The 13,545-nt window shown below is 38.6% G+C and overlaps 1 protein-coding gene across 1 annotated transcript in view; it reads left to right on the top strand.

The window, feature by feature from the left end:
• The window catches only part of ASB15 (ankyrin repeat and SOCS box containing 15), a 30,114-nt gene extending 16,877 nt beyond the window's left edge, over positions 1-13,237 (top strand). Inside the window, exons 8-12 of the mRNA XM_081038580.1 lie at positions 952-1,197; positions 2,971-3,142; positions 4,764-5,334; positions 5,861-6,014; positions 10,196-13,237. Coding sequence (XP_080894706.1) covers positions 952-1,197; positions 2,971-3,142; positions 4,764-5,334; positions 5,861-6,014; positions 10,196-10,368 — 1,316 coding nt within the window. The 3' untranslated portion in view covers positions 10,369-13,237. The remainder of the gene's footprint in view (positions 1-951; positions 1,198-2,970; positions 3,143-4,763; positions 5,335-5,860; positions 6,015-10,195) is intronic.
• The last annotated feature ends 308 nt before the right edge of the window (positions 13,238-13,545 follow it).

Below are 13,545 nucleotides of genomic sequence, written 5' to 3' on the forward strand. Positions count from 1 at the left end.
AGAACCACCTCTGTCTTTCTCCTAATTTAGCACTTTTCATATAGCTGGCACAGATTGAATGAATGAATGAATGAATGAATGAATGAATGAAATTGTATTCATCTCCATTTGCAGAGAGTATCATTCATCCTGCTGTTTCTTAATAAGATTTTACTTACTGATAAGAGAAAAATGCATTACATCTTTCAGAAATATGTCGAAATTGGGACAATCTCTTAATAATGTAAGGGGGAAAACACTTTTAGTGTAATTTCAGCTATGAGAAACAAGCAGAGGGGGAGAGAGACATCTGATTCTGCAAACCTCTGACTGTGGTGCATTAGCTGTCACACACTTTTTCTGTTCAGAACAACCGACCTACCTAGATTCTAAACATTCCTGTTGTTAATCTCCCAGTAAGAGCATGGGAAAGAGAAGTTCATTTCATACTGTTGTTTGTTGAGGGGGTGGTGCGGGGGAAGACTCTTTCTAGAGGAGGGGCAAACTTGATAAAAATTACTTACATATGTGGCTTTAGGGTCCTAGAAGTCATGAAATAATATTAATAATAAGTTATCACTTATTGAGCTCCTACTGTATACTAAAGCTTTTGCATACATTATTTAATTTATACAACCCAACAGTGGATGTTATTTTCATTTTGTTAATGAAGAAAGCAAGGTTTAGAACGCAATACCCTGTCTTAGTGATGTGCTCTGTTTTCCATGAAACTCTTGAACCTGACTAGATCAAGCTCTTTAAGCAAAGGCAGTCTCATCTTGCATGCTTCCACTCCACAAGAGAAATCTGCATATAAGAAATAGAAGGTGTAGGAAAAGCATAATATTCTCTTGCAGGCTGGAATAGCTAACACCTCCTTTGGTATTAAATTGGGTAACTAGTTTCATGCCATCTAAGATATCCGTGTTAATATGCCTCCTGTCGATTGTTCTTTTGAAAACCATCTTCAAGCTGTAAGAAACGGCTCCTATGATATGGTGTCTGCTCTGCTCAAACACAACTCCATCCTTGACCAGCCATGTGCCAAGCGCTGGTCCGCAATGCACGAAGCCGCCAAACAAGGCCGCAACGACCTCATAGCCCTGCTGCTGAAGCACGGCGGCAACGTCCATCTGAGGGACGGGTTTGGCATCACACCGCTAGGCGTTGCTGCGGAGTTCGGCCACTGCGAGGTGTTGGAACACCTAATCCACAAAGGTACGCACGGGAAAGGCAATTGCGCGGTCCTGTCTCTGCCCGGCCTCTCGGATGTCCTGTCCTCCATTCCTCACTGGCTCCTGCTCCTCTCCTGAATGTAACTGGGCACCGGACTTGGGTGCTCTGTCCTGGATAACCTCAATAGCCCTCCAGTCCACATCTCGGTGACACGCTGCATAGCTGCGTGCCCATCTCCGCTTGCTTGCTCCAGAGAGACAGCCCCGTTTTCACATAGATGGCTCACCAAGGTTTCACACTCATCTCCTCAGCTGAAGTTCCCTTCTTTCACGCTTTTGGTTTAATCCTTTCTGTCAACCAAGACCGAAACGGCTCCTATGATATGGTGTCTGCTCTGCTCAAACACAACTCCATCCTTGACCGAAAGCTTAGGTTTACCTCTGATTCTTCTGTCACCTCCTTTTCGAAATCTAGCCAGTTGCCACGTGCTACAGTGTCTTACTCACCTGTTCTCACCTTGGCAGTCCCTCTGGTTGGCATCTTGGTCATTCCCCTCACGTCTTCCCCGGACAAAAGCAATCATGTCTTAACTGCTCTCCAGGCTTCCAGTCTCCCCATCAAAGAATACGCGCTACCTGCTGACCTCGGCTCCTCCTTCTAAAGAGCAGCTACAATGCTGCCAAGTATTTACAGACACTCGGTGGCTTCCTGCTGCCCTGAGTCTTGCACAGGACCCTCTGCGTCACCCTAGCTGCTTCAGCAGGTATAGCCCTCACTGCCCTCGACTTGTACCCTGTGTTCCAGGCAGATCACAGGAGTGGTGCTCCCAAACGTCCCTCACGTTCCCACTGTCTGGGTTTGGCCAGGTCTTTGCCCTCATTTGGAATCCTGCCCTACATAATTAAAAGTCAACTTCTCCCTGAAGCCTTCCCCCATTCTGCCCAACAGACGGTGATGTCGCCCCTCTTTGGAAACCTTCAGGTGCTTTATACAACTACAAAACGAGGAATGAAGAGGGCAAATTCTGAAAACGGTTTCTGCCACGTACTGGTTGTCTGACTCTAGTTACCTAAACACCTAGTCCTAAGTTTCTTCATCTGTAAATAAAGGCTTGATCCCCCAGAATCCTCTATGGGGGAAAGACTAACATTTTGGGGGCCCCTAAAGTGCAACCTCATTCAATGATCAAATAGGCCCTATGACAAAAGCTGTGTCACCCTCGTTTACAGATGAGGAGATGGAGGTTCATAGAAGTACATAGCTTGCCCCGAACTCCCAGGCAACGGCAGTGCCGTTATTCAAATACAGACTCTTTCCCTTACATCAGGCCTCCTACTCCTGATTGTCACCTGAATGTTACACAGTTTGTGTTCTTTGATGATATTTTGTTTCATCATCCCTCTGAGCTTCTTAAAATAGTCAGATCAACGCATCTTAGTATCTTCTGTTGAAGATCACACACAGTGTTTGCACATAGAGAGCAGTTGATAAATATTTGTTGAAATGAAATAGTGTTAACTGTTGTCTTAAAACTTCAAAGTGTAACTATCCCTTTTCCTGGGAGCATTGGTCTATCATAGAAACTGATTTGTTGGTTTCTCAGATGTTCTTGTGATGCAAAGATTTTTCTAATGAAAATGAAACATGCTGCATGATTGCCTATTAAAATCATTGAAAACATAGATGTTCTTAATTCTATGCTTTTAATTTTAAATCTTAACCAGAAAGGAAAACAATGAGTTATTTTTAAGGAGACTATCTTGGCAATCTACCCAGTTACCACTATGCCATGTATTTTGTGTTTTATTTGGCCAGGCGGTGATGTGTTTGCTTTGGCGGATGATGGGGCGTCAGTGTTGTTTGAGGCAGCAGGAGGGGGCAATCCTGACTGCATTTCCCTCCTACTGGAATATGGAGGAAGTGGAAACATACCTAACAGAGCAGGGCATCTTCCTATACACCGAGCTGCCTACGAGGGGCATTATCTGTGAGTAGTGACTCATAGGATGATCATTTTAAGTTGAAAAATACAAATTTGCATATATAGTATAATCATGTCTCTATTTAATAATACCCCGAATCCAAAAAGAAATAGGCAAAATGTTCACAAGTTTTGTTTTTCTAAATATTTGTTTGATTTCCTCTTTTTTAAATATATTCGTGTACTTTATAAAATTTCCACATTGAATGTACACTACTTTTATAATGAAAGGAGTTTCTCTTTTAGAAAGAAGTTACACGTGAGAATTCTGCACAAGCCACCCAAATGTGCCTTTCTGTTTTTGTTTTGTTTTTGTTTTTGTTGTTTTTTTAAGTGTTTAACAAAAGGCTACAGACTTTCTAAAAATTTTGCCCTTGGCAAAGAATTAAAATTTGTAAAAATACTCTCAGTATTACTTGGGTTATTTATTACCATGTGTGGCTATTAAAGCATAATATAAAATATATTACTGAGTAAAACAGTTTAATTATAAGTTTAGATATCTTTATTCTGAAAAAAATGATTGGATAGGTTTTTAAATCACAAAATGTGCCACAATTCACTCACCAATAGAAGTCTGTAATCACTATATTAAACCACCCACCCTGAGAGGGTGGTTTTAGGCAATTAAATATATTTTATAAGTTCAAAAAGTTTGAAATAGTTAGGTTTTATCACTTTCATTGGCCACATTAGCTAAGTTAAGTGGCCAATGACACGTAATTGATGCTAAGTGACACGTTGTCAAAGTTTACCTGGCTTTATTCCCAGTGTTCATAAATTCACACTTGGTGGCTCTGAATTAGGCATAAGAGATCAAGTTATACTTGATGGTGGCTCTCACATGTTTCTGATTGGTCGTCACCTGTGAAATGTACAACTATCTCAAGTTCTTAGAACCATAAGCTGCAGTTAGTTATCTCCATTGGACTGATGTAAGGATGATAAAAATCATAAATACTCTTCTTGTGGCTAGCAATTCAATCTCAACTTATACTGAAGCAGACATGACACGGCCAATATTAAAGCATAGATTGCTCAGGAAGAAAGAGGAGTAATGAATCAGAACTCAAGAGGCCTAAATTCTAGTCCTTGCTCCATATCCATTTGACCTTGGACAAGTCATTTCTACAGGCTTCATATTGCTCTTCTGTTAAATGAAGGTGTTGGACGAAGTGATATCCAACATCACTTCCAGCCCTAACTTCCTGTGACTTCATGATTTTAATGGTCAAGACTATGAAGCATTCCTCTATGGCATCAGATGTGCTTACTCTTATTTTTTTCACTAAGTAGCATTGGTTAGTGATAAATATTATGTTCTTCAGAGAAGAATTGGAAGATGAGGAAGGTTCCTGAATTCCAAAATTCTAGGACCAAATATATAATACGATCAGCATGATCCCCAAGACTATTTAGAATGGGAAGCTAAATCAAAACTAAAATAAATTATATTAAATAGTAAGTCAATGGACAAAGGTTAAACGTCTTTGTATAAGGTTATCTAGCAAAAATAAAGGAAACTAAAGAAATAGCATTCATTTGTCTAGTGAGAAAGCTGGTTTATTTAATTTCTTGATTTTCTTCATGCCATATGGCTATTTTGTTTTGTTTGGTTTTGTTTTAGTGCACTGAAATATCTCATCCCAGTAACATCCAAAAATGCAATATGGAAAAGTGGGCTAACACCAATTCACTCAGCAGCAGATGGACAAAACGTACAGTGCCTAGAACTGCTCATTGAAAATGGTTTTGACGTCAATTCTCTGCTTGCTGACCACATTTCTGAGAGCTACGACGATGAAAGGAAGACTGCGCTCTATTTTGCGGTTTCTAATAATGACATCCATTGCACAGAAGTCCTTCTGAATGCAGGTGCCGACCCAAACTTAGATCCCCTCAACTGTCTACTTGTGGCAGTGCGGGCCAATAATCATGAAATTGTTCGGCTGCTTCTCTCCCATGGAGCTAATGTCAATTGTTATTTCATGCATGTGAATGATACTCGGTTCCCCAGTGCCATTCAGTATGCCCTAAACGATGAGGCAATGCTGAGGCTGTTGCTGAACAACGGGTACCAAGTGGAGATGTGCTTTGAGTGCATGCACGGGGACATCTTTGGAAATTCGTTTGTATGGTCAGAAATTGAGGAAGAGGTACTGCCAGGATGGACATCTTGTGTAATAAAAGATAACCCGGTGAGTTACATCCTTTCATTCTGCATGTTGAGTCATCATCCTAACTTAGAGATGTAACAGGAAAAGAGACATCAACTCTACCTTTTCCATTTTTATCGTTCTTGGATTTTTTTTGGTGGCGATAATATGGGGCTATAAGTGTAAAATGAGGCAAAAAGGTGGTGTTTGTTTTTCTTGAAGTGGAAACTGAATGTAGAAGAATGTGAAGGTGTATGCAGTTAAGAATTTATGCTTATTCAGTGGAATATTTGGGCTAGGAGCATGGAAAGAAGAATCATGGAAAGAAGCGTGATTCTTCCACGTTATGTTGACTACAATCACATTAGAGCCATATATGTAACTCCAGGGCTCATATTTTCACAGAAACAAGAAAACGATTTTTTTTGTCATTGTTCATTACAAGGAGGGATCTTTTATTGCCTGTTAAAAAGACAAAGATAGTAATTGTCATAACAAAAGTGTTTAACTATATGGTATATTTAATTATATGGTATATTAAATTAAATTTTTTTATCAATTCTCTCAGTTCTGTGAGTTTATTACAGTTCCTTGGATGAAACACTTGGTAGGCAGCGTTATCCGCATATTAATAGATTACATGGATTATGTCCCTTTGTGTGCTAAACTGAAGTCTGCACTGGAAGCACAGAGAGAATGGCCAGAAATCCGCCGAATACTAGGTAAAAAAAAAAAGTTTTGCCTACAAAAATTTTTAATGAAGAATGTATACTGGGGAAGTTTCTTATTGTCATCTTTGATACTTTTTCAATGCTACTTATTTTCAGAATTACCTGTTTTTTAAAATCATCCTTAATACTTCCTCTGATGTAAAATACCAATTTCTTGCTTTTCTTCATATTTTCCAAATCTTTAATTGTATAGTGGGTAATATTATAACTATATTAACATTCTGACTAGAACTCATTTTTTAAAAGTTAAGTTGACTTCTATATTATAATGTATATAAGCTTAATCTCCATGTGGGCAGGGATCTGTTTTGTTTATTTTTTGTATTCTCAAGACTTAGCGTAATGCCTACTAAGTGGTAAACACTCAGTAAGTACTGAGTAAATAAATAAATGAAGTGAATTAGAATTATCCTTTTGATATGCTTTCTCTCAGGTCTTCATTGACAAATTCCTACATCAAAAGTTTGTATTATTGTCAGGCTATTTTGTATTCTCCAGGTTAAAGTTTAGTTATAATCATAAAAGTGAATCATATCACAAAAGTTTCAATAAAATTGCATCTAAAATTACGCCAAATACAAATAGAAAGCAGAAAAAATTAGACTAGAGAGGTTTTCTCTTTCAAAATATGAGTTTGGAAAAATGAACTTTCAAAACCTACTTGGACATCAATTTCATGGAGTCTAAAGAAGCATCTATAACTTTACATTACATTTAAATATTCTGGCACTTTTAATACACCTAAATAGTCCTTGAATGGGATAACAAAACCTCAACAGCCTGTTCTTTAGGATCAGGCAAATTTTATGAAAATTAGCTAGATTATATTTTACAGCCAACAGGTGAAACTGAAATGTTGAGCTGATTCACATACCAAATTTGTTAGGTATAAAGTTCTATAAAAAGACATATAAGTGACATAGTGGTCTTCATTTAAGCATTTAGTTTCAGTCTTATACATTAAATTAATTCATCTGAATTTGGACTATTTGGACCATGGCAACAAGAAATGTAAGTTAGTGAGAAGGATAGAGGCTGGTTAGCTAGAAAGAGTGATAGTTCAACCCAAAGAAGATTTGGAGGGAAGCTTGGATTTTCCTCAAATAGCTCTTCCCCTGGAATGAGTTCTACAAAAGAAGAGACTTTGTGGCAACTAAAACAGGAATCTTAGAGCCCAGAAATTGACCTCTGGTGTGAGATGAACCTAGGTTGGCTGGAATTCTGGCCTCACCTAGGAGTGGAATTGCTGGGATATATAGTGTATGTATTATTCAGGGCTGATATTTTCATGGAAACAAGCAACAATTTATTGTATCATTTTTGTTTCATTAAGGAGAGGAGAATTTTTTATTTCCTGCAAAAAGACCAAGATAGTCATACTAGCTATGTGACTTTGAGAAAGTTACTTACCCTTTTTATGCCAAAGTTTTCCCACTGCAAAATGGGGCTAGGGTGGTAGTTACCTCATACATTTGTTGTGGGAATTTAAAGAGATGGTATGTGCAAGGTTCTTAGCACAGTCCAACACATTAAAAACTCTCAATAAATGTAGCTATTTTAAAAACTAAAATATTAGTGTTTTATATTAATTTTATTACATGTAAGTTTATGTGAAGTATGAAATGTATATGTAAAGTATGTCACAAAATCCTCACAACTTGTAGAGTTGGGTGTTATCATGCAAATTTTTATCAATAAAAAACTAAAGCTAAGGGGAATTACAAAAGAGTCTGAACCGTAGGAATTCATGAAACTGGACTGTCAGCACTCTTTCTGAACTGAGGCCCACATTGGGAGTAAAATCAAAATCAAGCAAAACAGAGACAAGAGAGAGCCCACATAAAAGTGGGGGTGTGACCAAACAAAACCAGGAAAACTCGGGGATCAAGCCACCATGTTTTGGGTCATTGCAAGAAGACAACAGAATAGGAAGCTCTGTAAACTTAGAAGAGCTATCTTGAACCTAGCATTCTTCTAGAAATTCAGGAAAACTAAATTCACATAACAATGAGCAACAGGAAATTATCACAGTCAAATCCCATACAAATTTATTATAAGAAAAAATAGAAATAGACATATCAAAATTTAAAATATATTATCGATTCTACAGTGATGGTTAGCACACTGAGATGATGAAGCTCTACAGGAAGTGGTTAATATAAAAGTCAGAATGGTGGTTCCTTATAGGGGAGGACGTAATGAAGTGTGGGATGCAGTGTGTAGGGAATTCTGGGGTAGCTGAGGAAGTTCTGTTCATGACCTGGGAGGTTGTCGTGCAGGGGACCCTGCTCGCTGCGCCATTTGTCACGCCGGGTGTCATGCGGGGTCTCTGGTCCCGCTCCCCACATAAGAACGCAGGGCATGGTTGAGGCCAAAAAGGAACACCCACGGAGCCATAGGTGGTAGGGGAGTCATACCACTATAGTCTTGCTGGCGGCTGGGTTGGAAAAACAGGAAGCAGGAGCCACAGTTCGCAACCCTCACTGCACCGCTTGCTAGCTCAGCCACCATCTTCCTGCTACCCCCATTTTTCTGCTAGCATAGCCACAGCAGTTATATTAGTGGCCAATGGCTCACTGGTTACAGCTGACGGCCAACTAGCCACAGCTGATGACCAGCCAATCACAGTTGATGGCCATTTACGGCCTGAGCCAGCACCTTTCATGTGAGGCCGAGAACCTGGAAACTGCTTTCTGGGGCTCTGTCCCCACAGAGGTGATCAAAGATCTTCACCTAATCACCATTTATAATAACTTAAGAAACTACATTTGTGTAGTTGCTCTATCTATATTTTATTTTACAATAAAAAGGTTAAAACCTTTTGGAGCTTACAAGAGCAAAAACCCTAAGGCTTAGATAAGTTCATGTCCTGAAGCTATAGACACAGAAAAGAACAAAGCATCGATTTGAACCCCTGTCTGTGTCACATCAAAACACAGGCTCTTTCTCCAATGCCACAAAGTGGCATGGCACAGATTTTGCATCTAATTGGTAGTTAATTGTCCATGTGTTTGTTTTACAAAACAATCACCAATTGTTATGACTTTAGAAGAACAATCTAAGTAGAATAAGATGAGGAAGGTTTTTTTGTTGTTGTTTCAGTCATCCATTATTTCAACTGTGTCAGTTGATTGCTATGAGTACAGCTAACCACTGGATGTCAGAATTCCTCCAAGTATATGTAAGGCAGTATATTTGTTAGGGAAGAAAAGAAAATGGTGATTTTTTTTTTTAAGATGGGTTTATTCTGCCTAGTTTGGTAACAACTATTTTGCCTCAATAGTTTTTGAAAAACATAGTTTTTATTTTTAAAAAAAAGATAATTGGAATGTTTATAATCTCAAATGTAACAGAAATATGATATCTTTTAATTGAGGGATAGTTCATACTAAATGGTTAGGCTACCAGGTACCAAGTATTTTTCTAATACTTTACATGAATTAATTTGTTTGATCTTCAAGCAACCCTAAGAGGTAGGTCCCATTCTCATCCACATTTCACAGGTGAGAATACTGAGTTCACAGAGACTAAGTAACTCGTCCAAGGTCACACAAATACTAAGTGGCAGAGCCAAGATTTTAACCCAAGCTGACTGAGTCCAGAGCCTACAGCTGAGCCTGTGCTATGCTGCCCTTCCACTTGTTCATATTGCTGGATAACGTGTCAGTACTGTAACTGGAATATACAGTCAGAGTTGAAAATAAAGACTAAATCAGCTGTCGAAGGAACCTTAGTAGATTTCACTGAAATCAACCTAAGATTGAAAAATGGACATATGGAATCATTTGCATCAGATGTTTCCTGGATAATTATTCATCAGAAAGACCGGGAGAAGCAAGAGAAAGTAAAGAAATATATCTCTGTGACACACAATTCTAAAAAAACAAGTAAGAGGAGATGTGACCTCTTGCTTTCTTAAATCAAGTGTATTCTTTCATTTAACATATCCTAGCTGAACACCCATTATAAGCCAGACTCCTCCAGACACAGAGACAGACTAAATGTCTGCCTCCCTGGAGCTTCCCTTCTAGGGGCACAGTCTGGAAAACTGAATTGCAATTTGAATTTTGCTTCAAGTCACCAGTTAATGTTATTCTAAAACAGTCTGTATCTTACAGGTTACTCCACTAATACTGTTTTTATTTTGTGCTTGTTTTTCCCATTCATTTTAGAGAACCCTTGCTCACTAAAGCATTTGTGTCGGTTAAAAATTCGAAGACTTGTGGGACTCCAACGACTCTGCCAGCCAGCCTCAATGGAGAAGCTTCCTCTACCACCAATTATTCAAAGATACATATTATTTAAAGAGTATGATCTCTATGGACAGGAGCTAAACCTGATCTAAAAATATTTTAAAATGGGATTCCCTCAGAGAATTTCTTGGAATCGGCTTACATCTTTCAGTGTATTTAAATCCATTGACAGTTTTATAATGGGATCCCGTGTTCTCATAGGAACACTGCATTTTACATCTTTAACGACCTTTACATTGTGATTTTTTAAATTTAAGTATAGTTAATATATAATATTGCATTACTGTATTAGTTTCAGGTGTGCAATATAGTGATTCAACATTTGTATGCTTTACAATCCACTAATTCTAGTGATCATCTGTCACCATGCAAAGTTATCACAATATTATTGACTGTATTTTCCCTTCACCTTTTTTATCCATCCCCCCCTTCTGGTAACCATCCCTTTGGTTACATTGTGATTTTTTTTTAAGCAAGTTAATATTTTATGTTTGAATTTCTATTATCTTCCCTTGCAACAAGTCTTCAAAGTCTATCAAAGTGCTTCTACAATATCCACGAGCAAATCTCGCCTATGTTTATAAAACAAAGAACCACTCTCTCAAACCCACACCTTCAGCCAGTTGCTGGCCTATTCCTCTCTTTCACACTTATGCTGTGTGACAGAGGTCCTTCCTGCCGACAGATTCACGCACTATAATCTGGATTCTGCTTTCTCCACTGCCCTTCTCAAGGTCCTTAATCTCTTCCTCTTGCTAATTTCAATGTGCATTCTTCTGCAGTCCTCTAAAATGATTCCTGCAGCATCTGATACTGTTGCCTGCCCCCTCCTTGAGAAGGTCTTCCCTTGGTTTTCACAACATCTTGCTCTCTTGGCTCTCCTCCCACCTCCCAGACTGCTCTGGTTCTGGCTTCTTTCTGCGTTGCTCACCTCCTGCCAACCCTTTAGCAATATACCTTAAGCCCTCTTCTTATGCTGTGCTCTCTGAGAAATTTCATCCCTGTCCACAGTTTCAATTACTACCTATGTGCTGTTGACTACAAAATTTACATCCAAAGTTCAGCTCCTTTTTTCATGTGCTTGAGACGTGTGTAGACCACTGGCCAAATGGAATTTGAACACAAAGACCTCAAACTCACCCTGTTCCAAATGAGCTCACCGTCTTCCTCTGCAAAAAGCCTCCTTCTCTTATATTCTCTAGCTCAACAGTTAGCACAGTTATCAATTCACTTTCCCAAGTCAAAACCCTGGACATCAGCCTTGGCCATCCCATTTTCCTTACCCAATACAGCAGATGGCCAAATCCTCATAAGTGTATCTCTGGAAGTCATCTTCCACTCAGGCTCAATGATTTGGTCCTCATGCCAGCTATTATATCCTTTTTCCTGGGATACTGTAATGCCGCCTACCTGGCCTTCCTTCCTGTTGTCTTGCCCCATTCAACATGCATTCTACACACAAATTCCTGGAGTGATTTTTTACAAAGGTAAGTAGAGTTCCAGCCCCTTGCTTAAAATCATTCCCATTGCTCTAAGGATAAAATCCAAATTTTTTTCATGGCCCTCCATGCCTTCCTCCGTAGCCTCATCTCTTGATGTCTCCCTCACCCCTCCCCTTTAACCATATTGAATACCTTTTAGAAGTTTATTCTTTGAATAGTGATTCCCAGGCTTATATAAAATCTATACACTGGTAGTTTTTATTTTATTAATTTTTAAAATAGGGTCATTTATTAAATATATATGTCTATATATCATCTATTGTCACCATCAGTTCATAAAAGATGCACCATTTTAATTCCAGAAAATAAGGTGGCCTTAAGTTCAATTATTAAAAATCCAGTAATTTTAGCTTTGAAAAGACTTAGCACACTGTCTTCATTTCCCCATCGATGGGTGAAAATTCCGTTCTGGCCCGACAAGTATCTGAGGTTCTTTGTTAGGAAGCTATAGAATAGACCAGGCTCTCTTGCACCAAGGGCTCTTTGCATTTACTTCTTCCTTGGCCTGAAATCCTCTTTCCATGTCCTGCTTTCCCTCTCCGCCCCTTATCCTACAGGTCTCAGCATGAATGGTGCTTCCTCTAGGCAGAGAGGCTCCAGCACAGCCTTCTCATGCTGTATTCTACGTAGGTGCCTATATTCTCACTTGTCTGCCCCACAAGACTGTAAGCTCTATGAGGGCAGGGTCCACATCTGCTTTGTTTTCCAGTGTTTTCTTAAGGCCAGATACATTCCCTAGAGCACAGAGAGTTCAAAAATTATTTGCTGAATATATTGAATGAATGAATGTTATACAAGACCCAGAAAAATTAACTAGTGACTTCATAGTAAATTGGTAGTTTTAAATATCTGAATTGGCTATTTAGCTTTAATAATGTAATTATTTAAATGTATTATTCTTAGATTTGAATGTGTTTTTCTTATAGTTATTTGTATCTTAACAGTTACTGTATTCTTTCAATAGTAATGCCTCACTGGTTTGTGAATTTTTGAAATTATACTTAGCTTTAGTTATCTTTGTGAGACAATAAGTATTAAAAATAACTGTACAATTAAAGCTGTAGTTTTAACCCCTTGTAATCCCTAAAGGATATATTCTGATATAAATTAAACTGCAACGTACTTAGAACTCTAATGTTGTAGGTGTAGGATTTCATGATTCCTCTGTTGTTCTCTTACTTGTGGCTAAAATGCACTGTTACCTGTAAATAGTGCACTAAATAAATAAAATAATAAGAATGAGGACGTAAGTTTGCCATATGACACTTCAGGTATTAGGTAAACTTACGCTTTAACATTTTCTCTAATGTATTTTATGTAAATATATTCAGGAAATACTTGAATACATGCTATAGGTTTTGAAAATTCTTCTTTTGGTGTTTGTAAGGCAGGAAGAAATGTGTTCTGTGCAACTGACGCCACCACTGTATCCAAAATAGATTTGATTTTTTTCCCTATCACATTTTGAAATTTCCTAGCACTGTTTTTGTTTTTGAGTGGGCTGGATGGTAAGGGGAAGGAATTTCTATCTAATTAGGGTTCTGTTTCTCCTAGAATATGTAACTTGATCTGGGAAAGGGCAACAGCTGCTTCTCTCCAGTAACCCTGTGGAGAAGCCCAGTGCTCTGCAGTGCTGCCTATTGAACCACTGTGGAATCAACATGAGAGAGTTTTGATGACTTCTTCCCATGCTGCCACAATGTCGCGGCTGTTTTGGTGACTATGGATTTTATTTTGTGTTGTACAGAAAGCCAGGTGGAAAGCAGC

The sequence above is a fragment of the Rhinolophus hipposideros genome (assembly GCF_964194185.1).
Source record: "Rhinolophus hipposideros genome assembly, chromosome: 25".
NCBI lineage: Eukaryota > Metazoa > Chordata > Mammalia > Chiroptera > Rhinolophidae > Rhinolophus > Rhinolophus hipposideros.